The sequence below is a fragment of the Lactuca saligna genome, chromosome 8 (genome assembly GCF_052625555.1).
Source record: "Lactuca saligna cultivar CGN05327 chromosome 8, ASM5262555v1, whole genome shotgun sequence".
Classification (NCBI taxonomy): domain Eukaryota; kingdom Viridiplantae; phylum Streptophyta; class Magnoliopsida; order Asterales; family Asteraceae; genus Lactuca; species Lactuca saligna.
Genome location: NC_136424.1, coordinates 28,783,357 through 28,803,844, shown reverse-complemented (window position 1 = coordinate 28,803,844; position 20,488 = coordinate 28,783,357). Strand labels below are relative to the sequence as shown.

General features: G+C 32.6%; 1 protein-coding gene across 1 annotated transcript; it reads right to left on the bottom strand.

Moving 5' to 3' along the window:
* Positions 1-13,152: 13,152 nt before the first annotated feature.
* LOC145008530 (phosphoprotein ECPP44-like) lies at positions 13,153-14,347 on the bottom strand. The gene is made up of 2 exons (XM_078967116.1): positions 13,964-14,347; positions 13,153-13,834 (listed from the first exon to the last, which is right to left on the bottom strand). Exons 1-2 carry the CDS (start codon positions 14,228-14,230, stop codon positions 13,439-13,441), a joined length of 663 nt encoding a protein of 220 aa, XP_078823242.1. The 5' UTR covers positions 14,231-14,347; the 3' UTR covers positions 13,153-13,438.
* Between the last annotated feature and the right edge of the window lie 6,141 nt (positions 14,348-20,488).

Here is a 20,488-nt window from a genome sequence, read left to right as displayed (position 1 = left end):
AAACATGTTGATTTCTACCATGTTTTCCTATTTTTGTTAGAATTTACATTTTAAAGAGTCTAAACCTGTTAGTCATCACTTTGTTTAATTGGTTGGGAAAACTACAAGATGGCGAGGGTAATCATTTTCAGAATTGAGCTTAACGAACAAAAACATGATGACTATAACGGCGAAGATTTTGTTTTCTTTATTTTGTAAATAGTTTTATATAATTTTGAATTTTTCTGTTTTTCGATTTTGAGATTCTTTAATATTTGGTTAGTTAGCCCTAGGCTTCAATGCAATTTTTTTTGTAAGTTTTATTATTTTGATTAATATTTTCATTTTAATAAGTCTAAACCCGTTAGTCATTAGTTTGTTATTTTGATTGCTAAAATATAAGACGGTGGGGGTAATAAGTTCCAGAATTGACCTTAACAAGCAAGCACATGATGATTCTATCGGTTAATACTTTTTTTTGTTATAATTATATCTTATTTTAATGATTCTGACCTTTTTTCATTTTAATATTTGGTTTACATGCCCAACGCTTTATAGCTTTTTTCCATTTTTATTAAAAATGTTGATTTTTACCATGTTTTCCTATTTTTGTTAGAATTTTCACTTTAAAGAGTCTAAACCTGTTAGTCATCACTTTGTTTAATTGGTTGGGAAAACTACAAGATGGCGAGGGTAATCATTTTCAGAATTGAGCTTAACAAACAAAAACATGATGACTATAACGGCGAAGACTTTGTTTTCTTTATTTTGTAAATAGTTTTTTATAAGTTTGAATTTTTCTGTATTTCGATTTTGAGATTCTTGAATATTTGGTTAGTTATCCCTTGGCTTCAATGCATTTTCTTTTGTAAGTTTTATTATTTTGATTAATATTTTTATTTTAATAAGTCTAAACCCGTTAGTCATTAGTTTGTTATTTTGGTTGCTAAAATATAAGACGGTGGGGGTAATAAGTTCCAGAATTGACCTTAACATGCAAGAACATGATGATTCTATCGGCTAAGACTTTGTTTTGTTATAATTATGTATTATTTTTATGATTCTGACCTTTTTTCATTTTAATATTTCGTTTACATGCCCAACGTTTTATAGCTTTTTTCCATTTTTTTTAAACATGTTGATTTTTACCATGTTTTCCGATTTTTGTTAGAATTTTCATTTTAAAGAGTCTAAACCTGTTAGTCATCACTTTGTTTAATTTGTTGGGAAAACTACAAGATGGGGAGGGTAATCATTTTCAGAATTGAGCTTAACGAACAAAAACATGATGACTATAATGGCGAAGACTTTGTTTTCTTTATTTTGTAAATGGTTTTTTATAATTTTGAATTTTTCTGTTTTTCGATTTTGAGATTCTTTAATATTTGGTTAGTTAGCCCTAGGCTTCAATGCAATTTTTTTTGTAAGTTTTATTATTTTGATTAATATTTTCATTTTAATAAGTCTAAACCCGTTAGTCATTGGTTTGTTCTTTTGGTTGCTAAAATATAAGACGGTGGGGGTAATATGTTCTAGAATTGACCTTAACACGCAAGAACATGATGATTCTATCGGTTAAGACTTTGTTTTGTTATAATTATGTATTGTTCTAATGATTCTGACGTTTTTTCATTTTGATATTTGGTTTACATGCCCAACGCTTTATAGCTTTTTTCCATTTTTGTTAAACATGTTGATTTTTACCATGTTTTCCTATTTTTGTTAGAATTTTTATTTTAAAGAGTGTAAAACCTGTTAGTCATCACTTTGTTTAATTGGTTGGGAAAACTACAAGATGGCGAGGGTAATCAGTTTCAGAATTGAGCTTAACAAACCAAAACATGATGACTATAATGGCTAAGACTTTGTTTTCTTTATTTTGTAGTTAGTTTCTTATAATTTTGAAATCTTTTGCTTTTCCATTTTGAGATTTTTTTAATATTTCGTTTGTTAGCCGCTTGCTTAAATGTTTTTTTGACATGTCTAAACCCGTTAGTCATTAGTTTGTTCCTTTCGTTGCTAAAATATAATAGGTGGGGGTAGTAAGTTCCAGAATTGAGCTTAACAAGCAAGAACATGATGATTCTAATGGTTAAGACTTTGTTTTGTTATAATTATGTATTATTTTAATGATTATGTGCTTTTTTTTGTTTTAATATTTGGTTTACCTGCCCAACGCTTTATACCTTTTTTTTCATTTTGATTAAACATATTGATTTTTACCATGTTTTCGTATTTTTGTTAGAATTTTCATTTTAAAGAGTCTAAACCTGTTAGTCATCACTTTGTCTTTTTGCTTGCGAAAAATACAAGGGGGCGAGGGTAATCAGATTCGGAACTGAGCTTAACAAACAAAAACATGATGACTATAACGGCTAAGACTTTGTTTTCTTTAATTTTTAGTTGGTCTTTTATAATTTTAAAATCATATGTTTTTCGATTTTTCGATTTTTGTTTTTTTAAGTATTATTATTTTTATTAATATTTTCATTTTAACAGGTCTAAACACATTAATCATTAGTTTGTTCTTTTGGTTGCTAAACTATAAGAGGGTGGGGGTAATAAATTCTAGAATTTAGCTTAACAAACAAGAACATGATGATTCTTACGCTTTATAACTTTTTTTCATTTTGATTAAACATGTTGATTTTTACCATGTTTTTCTATTTTTGTTAGAATTTTAATTTTAAAGAGTCTAAACCTGTTAGTCATCACGTTGTTTTTTGGTGGGGAAAATACACGAGGGCGAGGGTAATCAGATTCAAACTTGAGCTTAACAAACAAAAACGTGATGACTATAACGGCGAAGACTTTGTTTTCATTATTTTGTAAATAGTTTTTTGTAATTTTGGATTTTTTGGTTTTTCGAGTTTGAGATTCTTTAATATTTGGTTAGTTAGTCCTAGGCTTCAGTGCATTTTTTTTGTAAGTTTTATTATTTTGATTAATATTTTCATTTTAATAAGTCTAGACCCGTTAGTCATTAGTTTCTTATTTTGGTTTCTAAATTATAAGACGGTGGGGTTAATAAGTTCCAGAATTGAGCTTAACTAGCAAGAACATGATGACTATAAGGGTTAAGATTTTGTTTCTTATAATTATGTATAAAAATATTGATTCTGAGCTTTTTTTTTTTAATATTTTGTTTACATGCCAAATGCTTTATAGCTTTTTTTCATTTGGATTAAACATGTTGATTTTTACCATGTTTTCCTATTTTTGTTTGTTTTTTCATTTTAAAAAGTCTAAACCTGTTAGTCATTGCTTTGTTTTTTTGGTTGCGAAAATACAAGAGTGCGAAGATAATCAGATTCAGAATCAAGCTTAACAAACAATAACATGATGATTATAACGGCTAAGACTTTGTTTTCTTTATTTTGTAGTTAGTCTTTTATAATTTTAAATTTTTATGTTTTTCGATTTTGAGATTTTTTTAATATTTGGTTTGTTAGCCCAAGGCTTAAATGCTTTTTTTTTTTTTAAAGTTTTATTGTTTCGATTAATATTTACATTTTAACAAGTCTAAACCCGTTTGTCATTAGTTTGTTCTTTTGGTTGCCAAAATATAAGAGGGTGGGGGTAATAAGTTCCAGTATTAAGCTTAACAAACAAGAAGATGATGATTCTAACGGTTAAGACTTTGTTTCTTATAAATATTCTTATATTGATTCTGAGCTTTGTGTGTTTTAATATTTGTTTTGCATGACCGACGCTTTTATAGCTTTTTTTCATTTTGATTAAACATGTTGATTTTTACTATGTTTTCCTATTTTTGTTAGAATTTTCATTTTAAAGAGTCTAAACCGGTTAGTCATCACTTTGTTTTTTTAGTTGCGAAAATACAAGAAGGCGAGGGTAACCAGATTCAAAATTAAGCTTAAGAAAGAAAAACATGATGACCATAACGTCTAAGGCTTTGTTTTCTTTATTTTGTAGTTAGTTTCTTATAATTTTGAAATCTTTTGCTTTTCCATTTTGAGATTTTTTTTAATATTTGGTTTGTTAGCCCCAAGCTTAATGTTTTTTTTAACATGTCTAAACCCGTTAGTCATTATTTTGTTCTTTTGGTTTCTAAAATATAATAGGGTGGGGGTAATAAGTTCCAGAATTGAGCTTAACAAGCAAGAACATCATGATTCTAACGGTTAAGACTTTGTTTTGTTATAATTATGTATTATTTTTAATGATTCTGAGCTTTTTTTGTTTTAATATTTCGTTTACCTGCCCAACGCTTTATACCTTTTTTTCATTTTGATTAAACATGTTGATTTTTACCTTGTTTTCCTATTTTTGTTAGAATTTTCATTTTAAAGAGTCTAAACCTGTTAGTCATCACTTTGTTTTTTTGGTTGCGAAAAATACAAGAGGGCGAGGGTAATGAGATTCTGAACTACTTAACAAACAAAAACATGATGACTATAACGGCTAAGACTTTGTTTTCTTTATTTTGTAGATGGTCTTTTATAATTTTAAAATCTTTTGTTTTTCGATGTTTCGATTTTTGTTTTTTGTAAGTATTATTATTTTGATTTATATTTTCATTTTAACAGGTCTAAACATATTAATCATTAGTTTGTTCTTTTGGTTGCTAAAATATAAGAGGGTGGGGGTAATAAATTCTAGAATTTAGCTTAACAAACAAGAACATGATGATTCTAACGCTTTATAGCTTTTTTTCATTTTGATTAAACATGTTGATTTTTACCATGTGTTTTCTATTTTTGTTAGAAAATAAATAGAATATAAAGATGAATACCAACACTGCAACAACCGATGAAATAAAAGAACTGACAATTCAAACATCAACCCCCGAAACTCCTAAGGTCCCATGACTATCGTCGGGTGACTGCCAAGCTACGGGTATAGGGTCCAACACTTTACTAAAAACAAGAAAGAGACAATGAGCTCTGATGTGGCCATCCTGGCCGCAATGGAAACAAACCCACACACTCCACCTGCAATCTCTACCAAAATGACGCTCCTCGCCACACCTGTGACATGGAAAAGATCTGCACCTCCCTTTAGTTGATCCCGAACTTCGGCCGACAAACTTTAACCGCTTTGCTGTAGGCTGGGACTAAATCGATGCATGACGTTCCTCCCTCGTCAAGGTCTCTATCTCAATCTCTCACCTCCTCGTAGCATCTTGAAGCTCAATGAGGGTATTGTATCACTGGGTAGACACAAATTGTCGAATATTCGTCTTGAGCATGCTCAACTATCAAGTCATCTGAGCCTGAAGTAGTGAACTCAGGACAAAACAAATCCCTCTAAGTGAACATCTTAGTGCTCTCAATCACCGAATCGGTCGTCTGTCTCAGATCCAGGTACTCCTATCGCTCCCACTCCACAAGAGAAATATACTCCGCTTAAAACATGTCCAGAAACTGCTCCCAAGTCACTGTGGCTTAATCAACCTATGGAAAGCGGGATCACAAACTCCCACCAATCCTTCGCTCCCCAGCAAAGAAGATTCAACGCAAACTTCACCTCTTGCCCCCAGGACATGAACACGTGAATAAACATCCCTCTATGTCATAAATACACCTTGAAACCATGATCAGGTCCCTGTTGCTTCTGAACTATGGAGGCTTCATATAACTGAACTCCCGGTATTGCATCACCTTGATTCTCTGAGATCTTGTAATGGTGACTGATGTGGTTGTGGAAGCACCTATCTGCGTGATGGCGGCATAGCATCAGTCAAACTTATCGATCAACACGGTCTTGACCGACCCAAACAACTCTGGAATTGCCTCCATGAATGCCTCGACCACTTTGGCAGCAAGGATCCCAATGATCTCCTCCTCACCCAGACCATCTCTCCTAGTGCCACCAGTTCTTCTGATCTTAAACCTTCAAAAGCCACCATATTTAAAAATATACCAAAGAAAGATCATACATCAAAACACGGTGCTCAACACACCATGCCACACTCCTATTAGTTCCTTAGTAACCTCAAGATTCCTCATGAACCTTATACGGATCCTGTGCTTTCAGTAGTACGAGCCCATACTACCTTTCACACCTATCTATAATCAATTCAGAATTCATCCCAAGGTCCTAAGTTACTGCACCAGACCACTCCTAGGTGTGCTAACACCCACTTCTCCTACAAGCCCACAACTAACTTCCTAGATACTCTTCTTAGGATTATCCTCTTTCCCGCACCACCATTTGCTTTTGTGCATGCTTGTTGTACACAATACGAGATCAGTCGAATAATCGATTCTACCCTAAGTTCACAACCAAACAAGGAAGAGGAAGTAAGGCTAAGTCGACCATTCTAAGGCTATTCAATCCCGATCATCTACAACTAATCAAGATACACGTAACAATCACAAAATCAAGTAACATACAACAGGCAATTCCCTATATCATAAAGCAATAACAAACTCAGACACTTCTATCCAACAGTTTCTAAAAGAACCTTATCTACTAGCATGCTTTTCTAACAATCCATATACCAGCAAAATCAAAACTCAGCAAACATAACAAGTATGGGTATTTTAAGAACCACTTTCCTGTTCAGGCTTTGGTTGATTGTACACACTGCATGTTCCTGTAAATCCAAAGGTAACTCAAGGTCCATGTTCCTGATCCCAAGCCAATAATCAAAAAAGAACATGACAAGAGACTGAGCCTATGTTCCTAACCCAACCTTTTATTATAAATTATTTTTTTTTTAAATGTTTTGTGAAAACTCTCGGATCCTAATTTGAGACTAGATTCACACAAGTGTTCTTCCAATTCGCTAAAATCAGAACTTTGAGAACAACTTGTAACATCCCATTTTTACAACCATTTTTTTTCATTTTATTAAAGTAAAGCTTCCCAATTACACATCCATTATGAAGAAAATCTTTTGTTCCTAATACATTTATTGAAAATCAGAGTAATATTAAAGATCAGAATCTTCATTGTTGTTGATGAATATGTACAGTCACGCCTTAGTCTTCTCATAAAGATCGATGACACCTAAAAGTAAACACATAAATTAGATTTTATATAACTTAACGAATTTTAAAAAGTTCAAAGTCGAGGGGTGAAATTCACATTTTACAAAGTCGAGATGTGATAACTGTAGGACAATCAGATTATGTTTACTATGGGGGTAAACATGAAAGTTTAAAAAATAAAAGGGGTGAAAGTGACATATGTATACCATTCGAAGGGACATTTTAAAAAGTAGAAATTAGAAACGGTGGGCAACCCGGACGGTCGTTCAGGGTGTATATATATATATATATATATATATATATATATATATATATATATATATATATATATATATATATATATATATATATATAGAGAGAGAGAGAGAGAGAGAGAGAGAAATCAACTTATCTAAAAATGCTAAGAAAAATATTTTTTTTAAATTAGTTGTTTTTGTAATGTTGTGCTCATATATTTCTTTTTTAATATTAATAATAAATTTTATAACGGTCCGTCTATTTTCATTTTAGGGGCCCATTTTCTCTTTTTGCCCTGAACCCATTAGGACTGATTATTTTCTAATGGTCAAGGGTGAAACTGAAAAATATAAGAGGATACTAAGAGGGGTGAAGCAAAGGTGGTGTTAACTTCCTTGGTACTTAGAATATATATATATATATATATATATATATATATATATATATATATATATATATATATATATATATATATATATATATATATATATATATATATATAAGATCAAATAAGAAGGAAATTTTTGGTAGGAAGGTAAGAAGTTTTGTATCTATATATTTTTTTCGCGAATAAACAAAATGAATCATTAGATGATTCATTTGTAAAATGATTCACATAAAAAAAAATTCTCAAAAAAACATCTCGATGATTCATTTATATAATGATTTTGTTGTTATTCACGAAAATTGTCATAAAAGTGAATTTTTTCTTAATTTACTTAAAAATGAATCATATAGATGTTTTTTTGAGAATTTTTTCTTGTGAATCATCTTACAAATGAATCATCTAGTGATTCATTTTTTTTGTTCGTCAAAAAAATATGTTGAAAAAAAATTTCTTACCTTCCTACCAAAAAAAATTTCTTACCGAATCTATATATATATATATATATATATATATATATATATATATATATATATATATATATATATATATATATATATAATTTTTTCTCGGTGGATGAGTTTAATGAGGAAAATTGTTAAAATTATCCTTTTTAATCCCTTATGAATCTTACATTTTTTTCCCTAAAAGAACTTCAAAAACACGTTTATCTCTCCTAATTATTTGATTTCTTTTCATAGTTTAAAAAAAATGCTTGGGTTTTCTTTGCATATTGGATTGTGCCCCAAAAGTATATATACTTGGATATTTATTAAAACTTTAAAATATTCATTCCATACACATTTGAGGTGCACACAAAAACCGGATCCTCGAAATGAGACCGATCTGATCCGAAAACCGGTTTCGGTCAAACTGGTTTTGCCCAAACCGGATAGGATTAAACCGGTGACCGGATTCAAACCGCTTTGATTTTTCGGACTCGAAATCGGATTTACCCCGGATCACAAACCAGATTCTATAAAAACCGGTTCCTAAACCATCGAAAAATATGATAAAACCTAAAAAAATCCGGATCAAACCGGTTTCAAATCGTATTCGGATTGTTGACCAAATTCGGATCAGATTTTGACCGGATCCGGATCGGATTTGGCCGGATCGGGTTGTTTACCGGATAATCACTAAAATCAAGAATGAACCAAAATATAAAAAACAGAATGAATATCTTTTTAGGGGTATCATAAAATAGTCACTAATTTTGTAAAATGAATTTTATCATAAAACAATTATGGTTTCGTATTTTCCCAGTAATCAATTCTAAATTTCTAAGAGTAATCGGTATGGGCCTCGACGAGAAGCGACAAGACCCACGTGGCGGTCCGTGACGCCGTCGTAACGTGGGGAACACCCCCCCTAGCCGTTGCATCTCGTCGTCCGGATCTCGTTGCCTTGAAAACGATTTGCAACGCCAAAAAAATTAGCCGTTACCCCATATTTTACCGTTTAATAACGGTTAATTTCAAAAAAAAAAATTTGCTTTTTTACCGTTTATATATATACATATACTTTATTTTAATTTTTATATACCTTTCTCTCATTCTCTCTATCTTATACTCATTTTTCATTAAAATTTCAAAAAATGGAGCAAAACCCAAACACCCTCCCTCCATCATCAAACCCAAACACAACCTCGCCTCTCGGATTTGCGGGGTATGAAAATTATTTCAACCTTTTGTCGTCTCAAGGTTCACCACAAATACCATACCAAGGTGCCGCTTTCAATACCGCTTCACCGCCACTGCAATTTCACAACTCACCTTACGTTCAACAAAATCAATTTGATCAAAACCCAAATTTACAACAAAATATTTTCTCTAATTTTGGTTCGATGCAACGAACAACCAATCAACCGTCGCCTACAACACAACTAACAATTCAAGTGGAAGCGGGAAGTAGTAGGAAAGTGAAAGGGAAAGGAAAACCAATAGCGGTGGAATCTGAAAATGTAGACGTTCCACAATGATGTGAGGAGGAATACGCTTTGACGGCGGCTTGGTGTGCTACTTCAAAAAACAAACTTCGCGGAAATGGAATGACAAAAGGAGCTTATTGGGTGGCGATACTCGACAAGTTTCACGCTATTTTAAAGAAAAATCTGTATCGCAACAACGACATGTTGAGCAGCAAATGGGGTATGATAACTAAGTGGTGCAGCAAATTCAACGGTATTTACAACCGGATTACGGCGCAACAACAAAGTGGAACCAACGACTTTGATTTGTTCAAAGCTGCTAAGGAACAATATCGGGTCGAAATGGGTCATGTTTTCGACTTTGAAAAATCATGGGAATTGTTGCGAGCAGATCCAAAGTGAAATAAAACGCCTACATCGTCGGAGGTTCAATCCAAAAGGTCTCGCAATTCTAGCTCGGTCGACGTGTCGGACGCACGGACTAACATCGACCTAAATACCGATGACGATGAGATCCCGGATGATATCCAAGAGATATCCCCACCATGACGATCGCCCGGACGCTACAAAGTGAGGCGCGCTGCAAGACATGCAGAGGAGGTGGAGACGAGAGCAAAAGATGCGGCGGAAATGAGAGCGAAATTCGACAAACATAATTTATTAATAAAAGAAAAAATGAGTTGAAACGTCGTCATTTGGAATTCCTGGAAAGGTAGGCACGGGAGAAGTAGGAGCAAAAAGAGAGGGAACTAATGACACAACAGTTGTCAATTCTTCGGACAAGCGAGGGGGGTTTAGCGCCTGCTGATCTAGCGGTGCTACAAGCAATGAAGGAACAAATTAGGAAAAATTATTTGGGTTAATTAGGATTTGTGTGTGGTATTTAGTAGTGATTTCAATGGTATTTTAGTTATTAATTTAGGTTTAAAATTATGTTGTTTTAATTGTAATCGGATTTTAGATTTTAAATAGTATGTCTTTTTTTTTTTAAATTATATGTTTTATAAAAAAATATATTAGTTATTAAAAAAACGCAAAAAAAGAAAAAAAAACAAAAACAAAAAAAAGAAGGTAAAAAAAACGAAATAGTAAAAAATAATACATAAATAAAAATATTTATTTTCAAAAAGTTGGTGTTACATCTTGTTGTCCATTTCCTCACTTGGTGTTATAACATCATTTGCTTATGTGGCATGTGAGGTGGCACAACTTGGTGTTGCACCTTGTTGCCCACACCCAATGCTCTAATATATATGTTTGGGTACAAGATTGTTTTTCCAAAAAATCTAACTTTTATGAAAAAAAATAAAAATAAAGACTCCAATATATATAGAGTTATTTATATGACCATATTGCACTAATTGGGATATATATATATATATATATATATATATATATATATATATATATATATATATATATGTATATATATATATATATATATATATATATATATATATATATAGTAGCATTCCCTCTAAGAGGCGGGATTAGCGATGGAGTTTCGATGAGGATGGATAAGGAGATATTAAGCATCGTGGATGCAAACGAATAAATAATTCGAAAAGGTCAAGAAGATGATACGTATCGCAGTTGATCATCCTGTGGCTCCTCATATTGAAGAAATAATTCGAATAATTCGAAAAGGTCAAGAAGATGATGCTGAAAAGGGGCAATGGTTGTTCAAAAGGAATGCTACTCGGAGTGCTTCTAAGGGTGGACCTATGGTAACTGTAACTGGTCTTGAGCTTGTTCGATTCCGAGACACGTTTGGGGATCGATTTGGTGTGGCTGCTTGGGGATTTCACGATCCTCTTCGACTTTGGATTAGCATTCGTAAAAGTGGTAATTCAGAGTTGTATAAAGATATTCATGCCTTTAGTTCTTTGACGAGAGTTGATCTTGCGAAGTTATCACAGGCTCCGTTTATCAATCTTCTGAATAATTCTCAAGTTTCACAATTCAAGTTCTTTTTGGATGAACAAGTCAAGAAGGGTTTTCCATCAATGCCAACCGTTGAATCAGTTATCTTGGAGCATCCAGATGTTTTCGAAGCGTCTTCCGATAAACCTCTGCAGGAAGTCATGTAGCCACCCACGAAGCAAATGAAACAATTTCCTATTGCTCAAGGTTATCAAGATGGATCGCTCAGTTCTCTGGAGTGTTGGGTTTATGACGAGAATACTTCTGGTGCAGTCATTAAACTTAAGAATGGATGTATCCGATTGTATGATTGTAGAGACCTGCTGTAGTTCCGAAAGTGGGATATTCATTATCTAAGCAACTTTCAAATCAAAGTTGTTGAAGATGTTTATGAGGAGGGAGCCAAGGCGTATACAAGAATGGTTGCTAAGATTTTGAGCAAGAAGATGTGGAACGGCGCGATGGGCCAGATGGATGTCATGCTAGTGAAGAAAGGAATGGGTCCGAGCTAGTCCAAACCAAGGGGGAGATTGAAAGACCCTGAATAATGGTTTGGTCTAGGCATAGTAGTTAGTGGTAGTAGGTGTGTAGGATAATTGTTTTTGTCTTGAGTTTACGGTCCATATGTGTTTACGGCCGTAAACTCCTTACGGCTGTAAACACCTTGCGGTTGTAAGTTGAGTCTATAAATAGGGCGTTGTGTCAGACTTTAAAGGTTGTTGATGCCTTCGTGTTTTCCCAAGTTGTATATCACGTTTTATTGCTTTAAAGCGTATGTAAGCTTGGTTTCATTCGATTTTTGCTTATTGATTCGTATTGTGCATCTGTTATTCGTTTTGATCATTGGTAGATCCGTTTTCGGGCTTTACACAAAATTATTTTTATTTATTAAGGAGGATAATAATAATAAGTTAATAACTAACATACCAAAGTTGTAAGATTTGGGGGTTGGCAATTGAATATTCCGTTGAAACAAAAAATGAAACTCAAAAGAAATAATAAACTAATTGAAAGAAAATAAGGAAAGAGACTTACATTTTCTCGACGACTTTAACATCATTAAGATATTGTTAATATTTACCTTATAATAATCTTCAGAAGTTATTGATGATATTGATTTCGTTGAGCAACCATCTCAGTTAAGAAATTGATAAATTAACCAGCATATAAAAGTAAAACAATATCACATGTTTATTAAAAACCTATTTCAAAGCATGCTGATTTGAAACCAAGAGACTGAAGACCTTAGACTTTTTTTGTTTCTTGAAAAATAAAGCTTCTGATAATCCAACTTCAGTAGGGTGCCTTTTGATTTTTGAATTGCACACAAAAAAGAGACATTCACATTTGGGCTTGAAACAACTAATATCAAAAATATCAATCTAAATAGGGCCTTATGACATTGGGGCCCAGTCCATAGCGTATAACTTTAACAAAAAAGACAAATAATATAATGTGATCAACTTATGTTCTATTATGTAATACAAAATGATAAAGATGCATATAATGTCGATTAATCATGCTAGGTTGCTTATGAGCAAACTAAAGAAGCCAATCTTGGCCGTTGATTAAACTCATCTTGTAGTCATAATTAATAGAAGCTATGACTTTTATAACCTAGGAAACTTTCAAATATTCTGAAGATGTTGAATCAAAGATAAAGTATAACCATATAATCCAACTTAATCAAATAACTGAAGTGTACAAACAAACAAGATTATATATGATACAACTCATCATAATTAACAATATATAAACTTTATATATCTCAAATCAAATATGATACAAATCATCATAATTAACAATATATATATAAACTTTATATCTCAAATCAAATAAACACCACCAAACTATAAATTTCAAACAAATTACATGAAAAATCAAAAACCACTTATTCAAAGATACCAAAAACCAAAAGCCAAAAGCAAGAAAACATTATAGACCCACCACCCACTCTTAATAATAGATATCAAAGCAAGCCAACCCATAAACCCATTTCGCTTTTGCTTTTGTAAACTACAATGTTTAATCACACTCCTTCACCTTTTCTTTTTCCTTTTCTTCTTCACTCTTTGAATGATACCCCGGGATTTTCTCTTTTATTTTCTCAAAAATACCCTTCTTCTCCTTCTGTTCACCTTCATCGGCGTGTGTCACCACCGCCGGCGGTGGTGGTGGAGCAGCAGCATGCTCCTCCTCCTTCTTATGGCCGCCGGGAAGCTTCTCCTTGATCTTTTCCATGAAACCCTTCTTCTCCTCCGGCTCCGGAGGTCCATGCTGGAGTGGAGTTACATCGTATTTCTCAATCGGTACAGAAGTTTCGTCTTCTTGTTTCGTGAGCTTCTCCTTGATCTTCTCCTTCAATGGCTTCTTCTTCTTCTTCTTCTTCTCTCCGTTTTCATCACACTCTTCGTCACTCGACTGTTAACAATTTTCAACAAAGGAAACATATTTTTAGTACGGAAATTAACATATCACAATCAATCAACAGATCGTGCCATTAAGTAAACGATTTGAACCAAAAGTTAGAAATGGAGACAGAAAGCTTACGCTACTGGAACTGCTATCGGATCTGTGAAGTTTCTCGAGCAAGCTTTCTTTCTTCTCCTCCGGTTCCGGGTGAGAGACTTGAACTTTCTGTTCAAACTCCGATGAGATCGCGGCCTCTTCGCATTTCTTCTCTTCGTCTTTCTTTCCAAACATATCAAACAGTCCACGATCGGACTTCTCGACGGTTTCAGGCTCCGCCACCACGGTGGATGTTTCGACGCACTCTTCGGTTTTGGGGGCGCTGTGGTAAACTCCTTCGTCAGACATGATGAAAGTTGAATCGGGATTAAGAACAAAAACTGAGTATTTGATTGATTGGTTGTTGTTGTTGTTGGATGAGATTAGAGAGATGAGATGATAGTGTGATTGTATGAGTTGTGAGGGGGTTGAATTTATAGGGACGTGAGACACGTAGTGGACGCGATTAAGTTACAAGTAAGCTAGAGGATTCTTGAAATGTCGGTTTAATCTGTTAACTTTTCGTTATTTAAATATGTTTTTGTTTATTTATATACTATATAAAATAAAATTATTGATAATTAGAAAATCGTTGTTTATTGGATTATTTATTTATTTTATCCTTCTTTAGTGACAAGTGGTTAACTATTCATTATATGTCGATACTAATTTTTTAACAAATAATATAGAGAGAGTTGCAATTCAATAATTCATCAACAAAACTATTAATTTCATGTAATCAAATATTATGTTGCAAGAGTACAGAGTTAAGTTTATATTAAAAACTTTAGAAAAATAAATTTTGCAATTCCTTTCAATCATTATAAATAAATTTATATTTTATTTTGTGATATGTTAGAAAACAAATTATAATAATTATATCTTTTGATTATTTTGGTTAACTTTGACATTTGCAAAAGTTTTAATCAGTTAGCTAATACTTTTTTTGTCTTTATGCTTATTTTTAATTCTGTTTAATGTTTCTTATAGTATCTTTTTGTTTTCATCTTTATTGCATTGTTAGAAATTAGTAAAACCGTTCTTAAATTTTTGTACATGGTAAGAGAGATAAGGATGAAATTTGATCTCATCATTTATATGTACATATCAATTACCTAATTAGCACCAATTGTATTAGGTAGAATATCAATTAACTATTATAAATAATGATACAAAAGCATATATGTTGCATCTAATTAAGTTTTTATTTTTATTTTTTTATTTTTTGTTCTATATATTGTACTAAGTGTAAAACACATGTATTATACATCTTGATTTAAAACATAAAATATTAATATGTAAACAATAAGCAATTTTTAGAATAATATTTTGAAATAAGAAATGATTAAACGTATTAATTGCAATTTAATATCATAATTATTATATTTAATAATTTACGTATATAACTATAAGTATTATACAACTTTTTAATTTTAAAAATTGTAAAAAGAAAAAACCATAAATTAACATGTGGATATTATTTATTTAAAAATTATCACAAACAGTAAGCTTCAAAACTCATTAAAAATTGACATATGACAAAATTATCCTTATTTATTATGGTAGACTTCAATCCACTAACCTCATATTTACAAGCTTTTTATCAACATTCATTTTTTATATAGCAAAGAAAGTTTAATTAAAGATTGGTAATATCATGATCTTATCTTTAATCGTTTCACATTTTGTAAGATCATGGCCGATTATCTTATTCCCGTAAAGCTTTTTACCAATTACAATGAAAGCAAAACATTGTGTATAAAAAAAACTTAATTTGTCAACCATCATAAATCATGGAATAAAAAATTAGAATCCATCAAGTTGTTAGGTTATATGTGGTTTGGTACATAGTGGTGGAGCCAAAATTTTTGATACAAATGTATAAACATTATCAACATTCAAAATAATTGATGAAAATAGTTTCTAAATATTTAAACTCGTAAATCGAAAAAAAATATTGAATTTAAGCAAGAGTTACAATCGAATCTGTCTAATCGTCATGTCTCGATATCGATCAATGCTATCATCGTAAAAAACATGTAGAAAACACATCATTCTCAGTAAAATGACTAAATAATTATTTAAAACTTGATCATCCATGATCACAACGTATTTCTCTTTACTCTTGTTGTAGCAACGGGAAAATATATATTTCATGTAGTTATTCTAACCTAGACATTAAAAACATGGTACAATTCTTGTAGCTAGGGTATAATAACATGGAGTATGTTTACAAGTAATATATATATATATATATATATATATATATATATATATGTTTTTGGGGAGCTGTAGTACCCTCATCGTCTCATATAGTTTCGTTATTGTTGGTGCAATATGTGATGTTCATATATATATATTTGAGCTCAATAGATGAATTACGAAGCTCGATTCCGAATAGAAATGACAAATTTAACTATTAGGACTATAAATATTATATCTACCTCTTCTAATAAATGAAACTTAAAAACGAAACGTGTTAGTTTTTTAGAATATCTTTTTGATAGGTGTCATTTTTCTATGATTTTTATTATTATTATTTTTTTGTAACAAATTAAATTCTATTCAAATTTAAAAAATACAAAATCATATCGTAATAACATTATTATATTTGTTTTACCTAACAAATTATTTCATAATTACTTACGATCGACAATATATTGGGTTTTTTTTTTTTTTTTGATATTTATTATTTTTCTATCTATATAAAAATTTTAAATATACTGATCGTGGTTTATACGGATTATAACCTGATCAATATGATATATCGTTGGACTATAAAACATTTAATTGATCTTACATACATATGATCCTCGTGGCATCAAACTTTTTGATACGAAAAAGCAAGATTTATTTCTTATTCAAAAAATTCCATTCACTTTATAATCCACGTACGAAACAACCTATGTATCGATCTCACGATTAACAAAATTAATTAATTTTGACAAATATCGAAAATAAAGTTGCAACATGGCTTAATCATGAAGCGATGCCGTAAGGAAGGAGTCGACAAGGGCAAAGCATAAAAGAAGGAGAGAGAGACACGCTGTAATGCATTAGTGTACTTATCCACTCACGTCACGCCACGGAGGATGAGAACGTGGATGGATGCATTTCATGTGGGTCCCATCGTTTATGTCGATACTGGTCATCGTCGGTTGTCAAGGACTAAACAAAGCTTATGGAACCTCCACGTGGCATTTTATAATTGGTACATTGAGTTGCCGACTTTTGTGAAATTTTATACGACGTCGTGCTTTGTGTTTTGTGGTAGTACTCGAGTTCACGGAATACGTCATACTTGTCCCTTTTTATCAATTCGCTAGGAGGGCCCTCTCTATAGGGATATGGTCGGTTTGACGACTTCGAGGTGTCTCTTAAAAAAAGGAAAAATTCATGGCCTCACGTGTCTGGTGGGTCTCTATCACGTGACACTATCACACTACCTCCAAAACCCAAATATATGAAAAGGACTACCATTTGACATCAAATACATATATTTGTTAATAAAACATGTCGATAAATTAATCTGGAGGTAAATAAACAATAATTAAAGGGATAATCACCGAGACTAAAATGAAAAAAATAATACTATGATACATCCAACACTCTGTGGTGTATACTGTAAAGTGGTGTGAGGTACTCATAATCTTTTGAGGAAAGTGATTTTTTCTCTTGGAAAGAAGACTTTGGATGAGATTTTGTATAATATTGTGTAGTTATGTACAAACTTAGAGGTTCTTGATATCCTATTTTCTTTTATTTTCTAATTTTGTATTAGCTCGGGTGATAATACACTCTTTTGGTATGACAATTGGTCCGGTATCGGTACTTTCGCTGATCTATTCATGTTCATGTTCGAATTAGATAAGCGAAAATCCTGCTTTGTTTCTAAGAGGTTGTCGATTACAGGTCCTAATTGGGCTTGGAAAAAAGTTTATCTAAATTAGGTGGATGCCGACGAACTCAATAAACTATCAGGGCTTATCTCTTTTATTCATTTATCCGGAAGTCCAGACATATGGAAATCCAAGTTATCTAGAGATGGAGTTTTTTCATGTGAATGATTTGAGAACCGTTATCAACTCGAAGGTTACTCGCACCGTCAGCAATCACATGGTGTGGGTTCATCTGGTTCCTTGTAAAATGGGGTGTTTTGTGTGGTGTGCTTGTTTAGATCGCATTCCAACTACGGTGGCTCTTGCTAAGAGGCGAATGAATGTGTCGATCACCTCTTGTCACTCGTGCAACAATGGTGAAGATGATACTGATCACGTTTTAGTGATGTGTTTGCTCTTGAAAACTACTTTGGAGCGAATTAGCGAATTATTAATTGGTGTAATATTTAGGCGTATAATATTTTCCTCGATTCTGATTCCTTGAGTAGCCATAAGAAGATCATGTTTGTAAAGAATACAAAAACCTGAAAACTTGTTATAGACATTATCATCGCCGTTTTCCGTAATTAAGAACTTTGGAAATATATCTTATTTTAGCACCAACTTCTTCTTCAACTGTCTCATATTCATCTTCAGTGTCATACACATGTTCCACATCATAAACGGAATCGATGTCAAAAAATAGAATGCTTGCATCATCATACTCCTCATACTAAAATATTGGTTTGAAATCAGAAAAACTCGAGAGGTATACTTCACATCTCACGAATTTGAGATTCTCGTTCCTTGGAGACATTTTGAACTAGCAATTCGACTCTAATATCTACTGATGTAGCATACAAACGACCAAAGATTGAACATGTTGATTCTTACAAAATACCCATGACACGACGTGAACATATGGTGGTCATGACGTGACAAACCAAATATGAGAACGCGTATCCGAAAGATTGTCATGGCATGACATTAGTGTGGTCACGACGTGACAATGGATGTTCAGGCCCAAGCCCATAATTTTAGGGTTTTTCTTGTATTTAATCATCTTATCTCTAGGATTAAGGTACCCTCTTTAACGTCTGATGTGCACAGATATACCTACGAGTTTTAAATTTATAACCTAACAATACTTAACTACTAATGCACTTATAGGCAGTATACCTAGTCGGTTTATAATATATAAAAGTAAGTCGGGTATCGATCATAGTGAACGGAATTTAACTAATAAAATAACTACTAAAAATTAATCTACGAAAAACAAGTAAAGTGGAGGTTTATCTGATTTTGCAAGTTCTATTAACTTAATTACTTAATCAACTAAACAACTAAAGCAAACAACTAACTAAAGACGATCGTATTCAAGGGAATAGACACTTCCCTTTAAATCCCCATTTTTCCTATGGTTACTTTCAAGACATGGATTAAATTCAGTTGGTTCCTAATATATAAATTATTATAAGTCTTTCTCTGATTTTGTAACGTCCCAAAAATTAAGACCAAATATTTTCGTTTTTAAATTAATAAAACTATTATCCAAATAATCATCATAAAACCATGGTGAAACAAGGTGTATCAACTACATCACAAAACATTAGAGTAACATAAATTACAGAATGAGGTGGTGTGTGCACTACAATCATCCTGAGGTTCGCCCGACATTAATCCCCGCTCGATATACAGATCTATCAGTCATCAGGCCTCGCTCGGTGTGTGTGTGTGTGTGTGTGTGTGTGTGTGTATATATATATATATATATATATATATATATATATATATATAAACACATAGCACATACAATAATCACAAAGATAAATAGCATATAGAATGGTTATCGGGCCCCGCCCGGAAATCATACAAGCACATAACACATGAAGGAGTCACGCATACATCTAGCATTCCAACATAACAACCATGGGCCAACATTGGTGACTTTGACCCACTAAACACAGTGAGGAAACTCACCTCTAGCAGCTGAAATAGCCAAATGAATCTCTACCTGTTGGTCTAAAAAATCTTCGTGCTATCATCATCAAAATAACATCCAATTATTAATCATATCTCGACTCATAACAAAGAATCTAAGCTACTTAGCCATAATTAGGGTAAAAAGACCATTTTACCATTTTCTTACTTGGACTAAAATCCAAGGGCCACCCAACTACTCAAAAGGCCCAAATTCTAAATGGCAACCCAAAACCCAATTATGGCTCAATCTTCTAAATTGGTCCCAAAACCCATCATGGGCCTAAATCCAAGGAAGCTCAAAATACTAGTCAAAAGTACAAATCAAAAGTCTAATGGCCCTCCCTAACAATCCCAAACTATAGCCTAAACCCAGAAGGCCAAGCCCAAACGCCCAATTGTCGAGTATGCGGGGCGTACTTAGCTCGTACACCCAACGTACTCCCCGGATTACAAGTTCTCTTAATTAGGCAATTAATCAGTTAAGACCTTTTGCCAAACTCTCATATCTGGTTCATAAGGGTGACTTATCACGTAAAGTTGGCAACTTTATACTCATGCATGGATTAATGGGACTCAAAGCACAAAAAAAGCTTAATAAAGATCTTAATACATGCATGGACTGATATCATCCATAAAGTTTGCATTTTTATGAACATGGGGCCTAAATGGAGTTAAGATCTAGCATCCATTGCTTTTGGAGTAGATC

Bases quoted from the DNA above. Each gene is read 5' to 3' on its own strand.
- LOC145008530 (XM_078967116.1), bottom strand. From the start codon at position 14,230: ATGTCTGACGAAGGAGTTTACCACAGCGCCCCCAAAACCGAAGAGTGC. The intron at 13,835-13,963 runs GTAAGCTTTCTG...AATTGTTAACAG, and splicing joins CCGATAGCAGTTCCAGTAGC to TCGAGTGACGAAGAGTGTGA.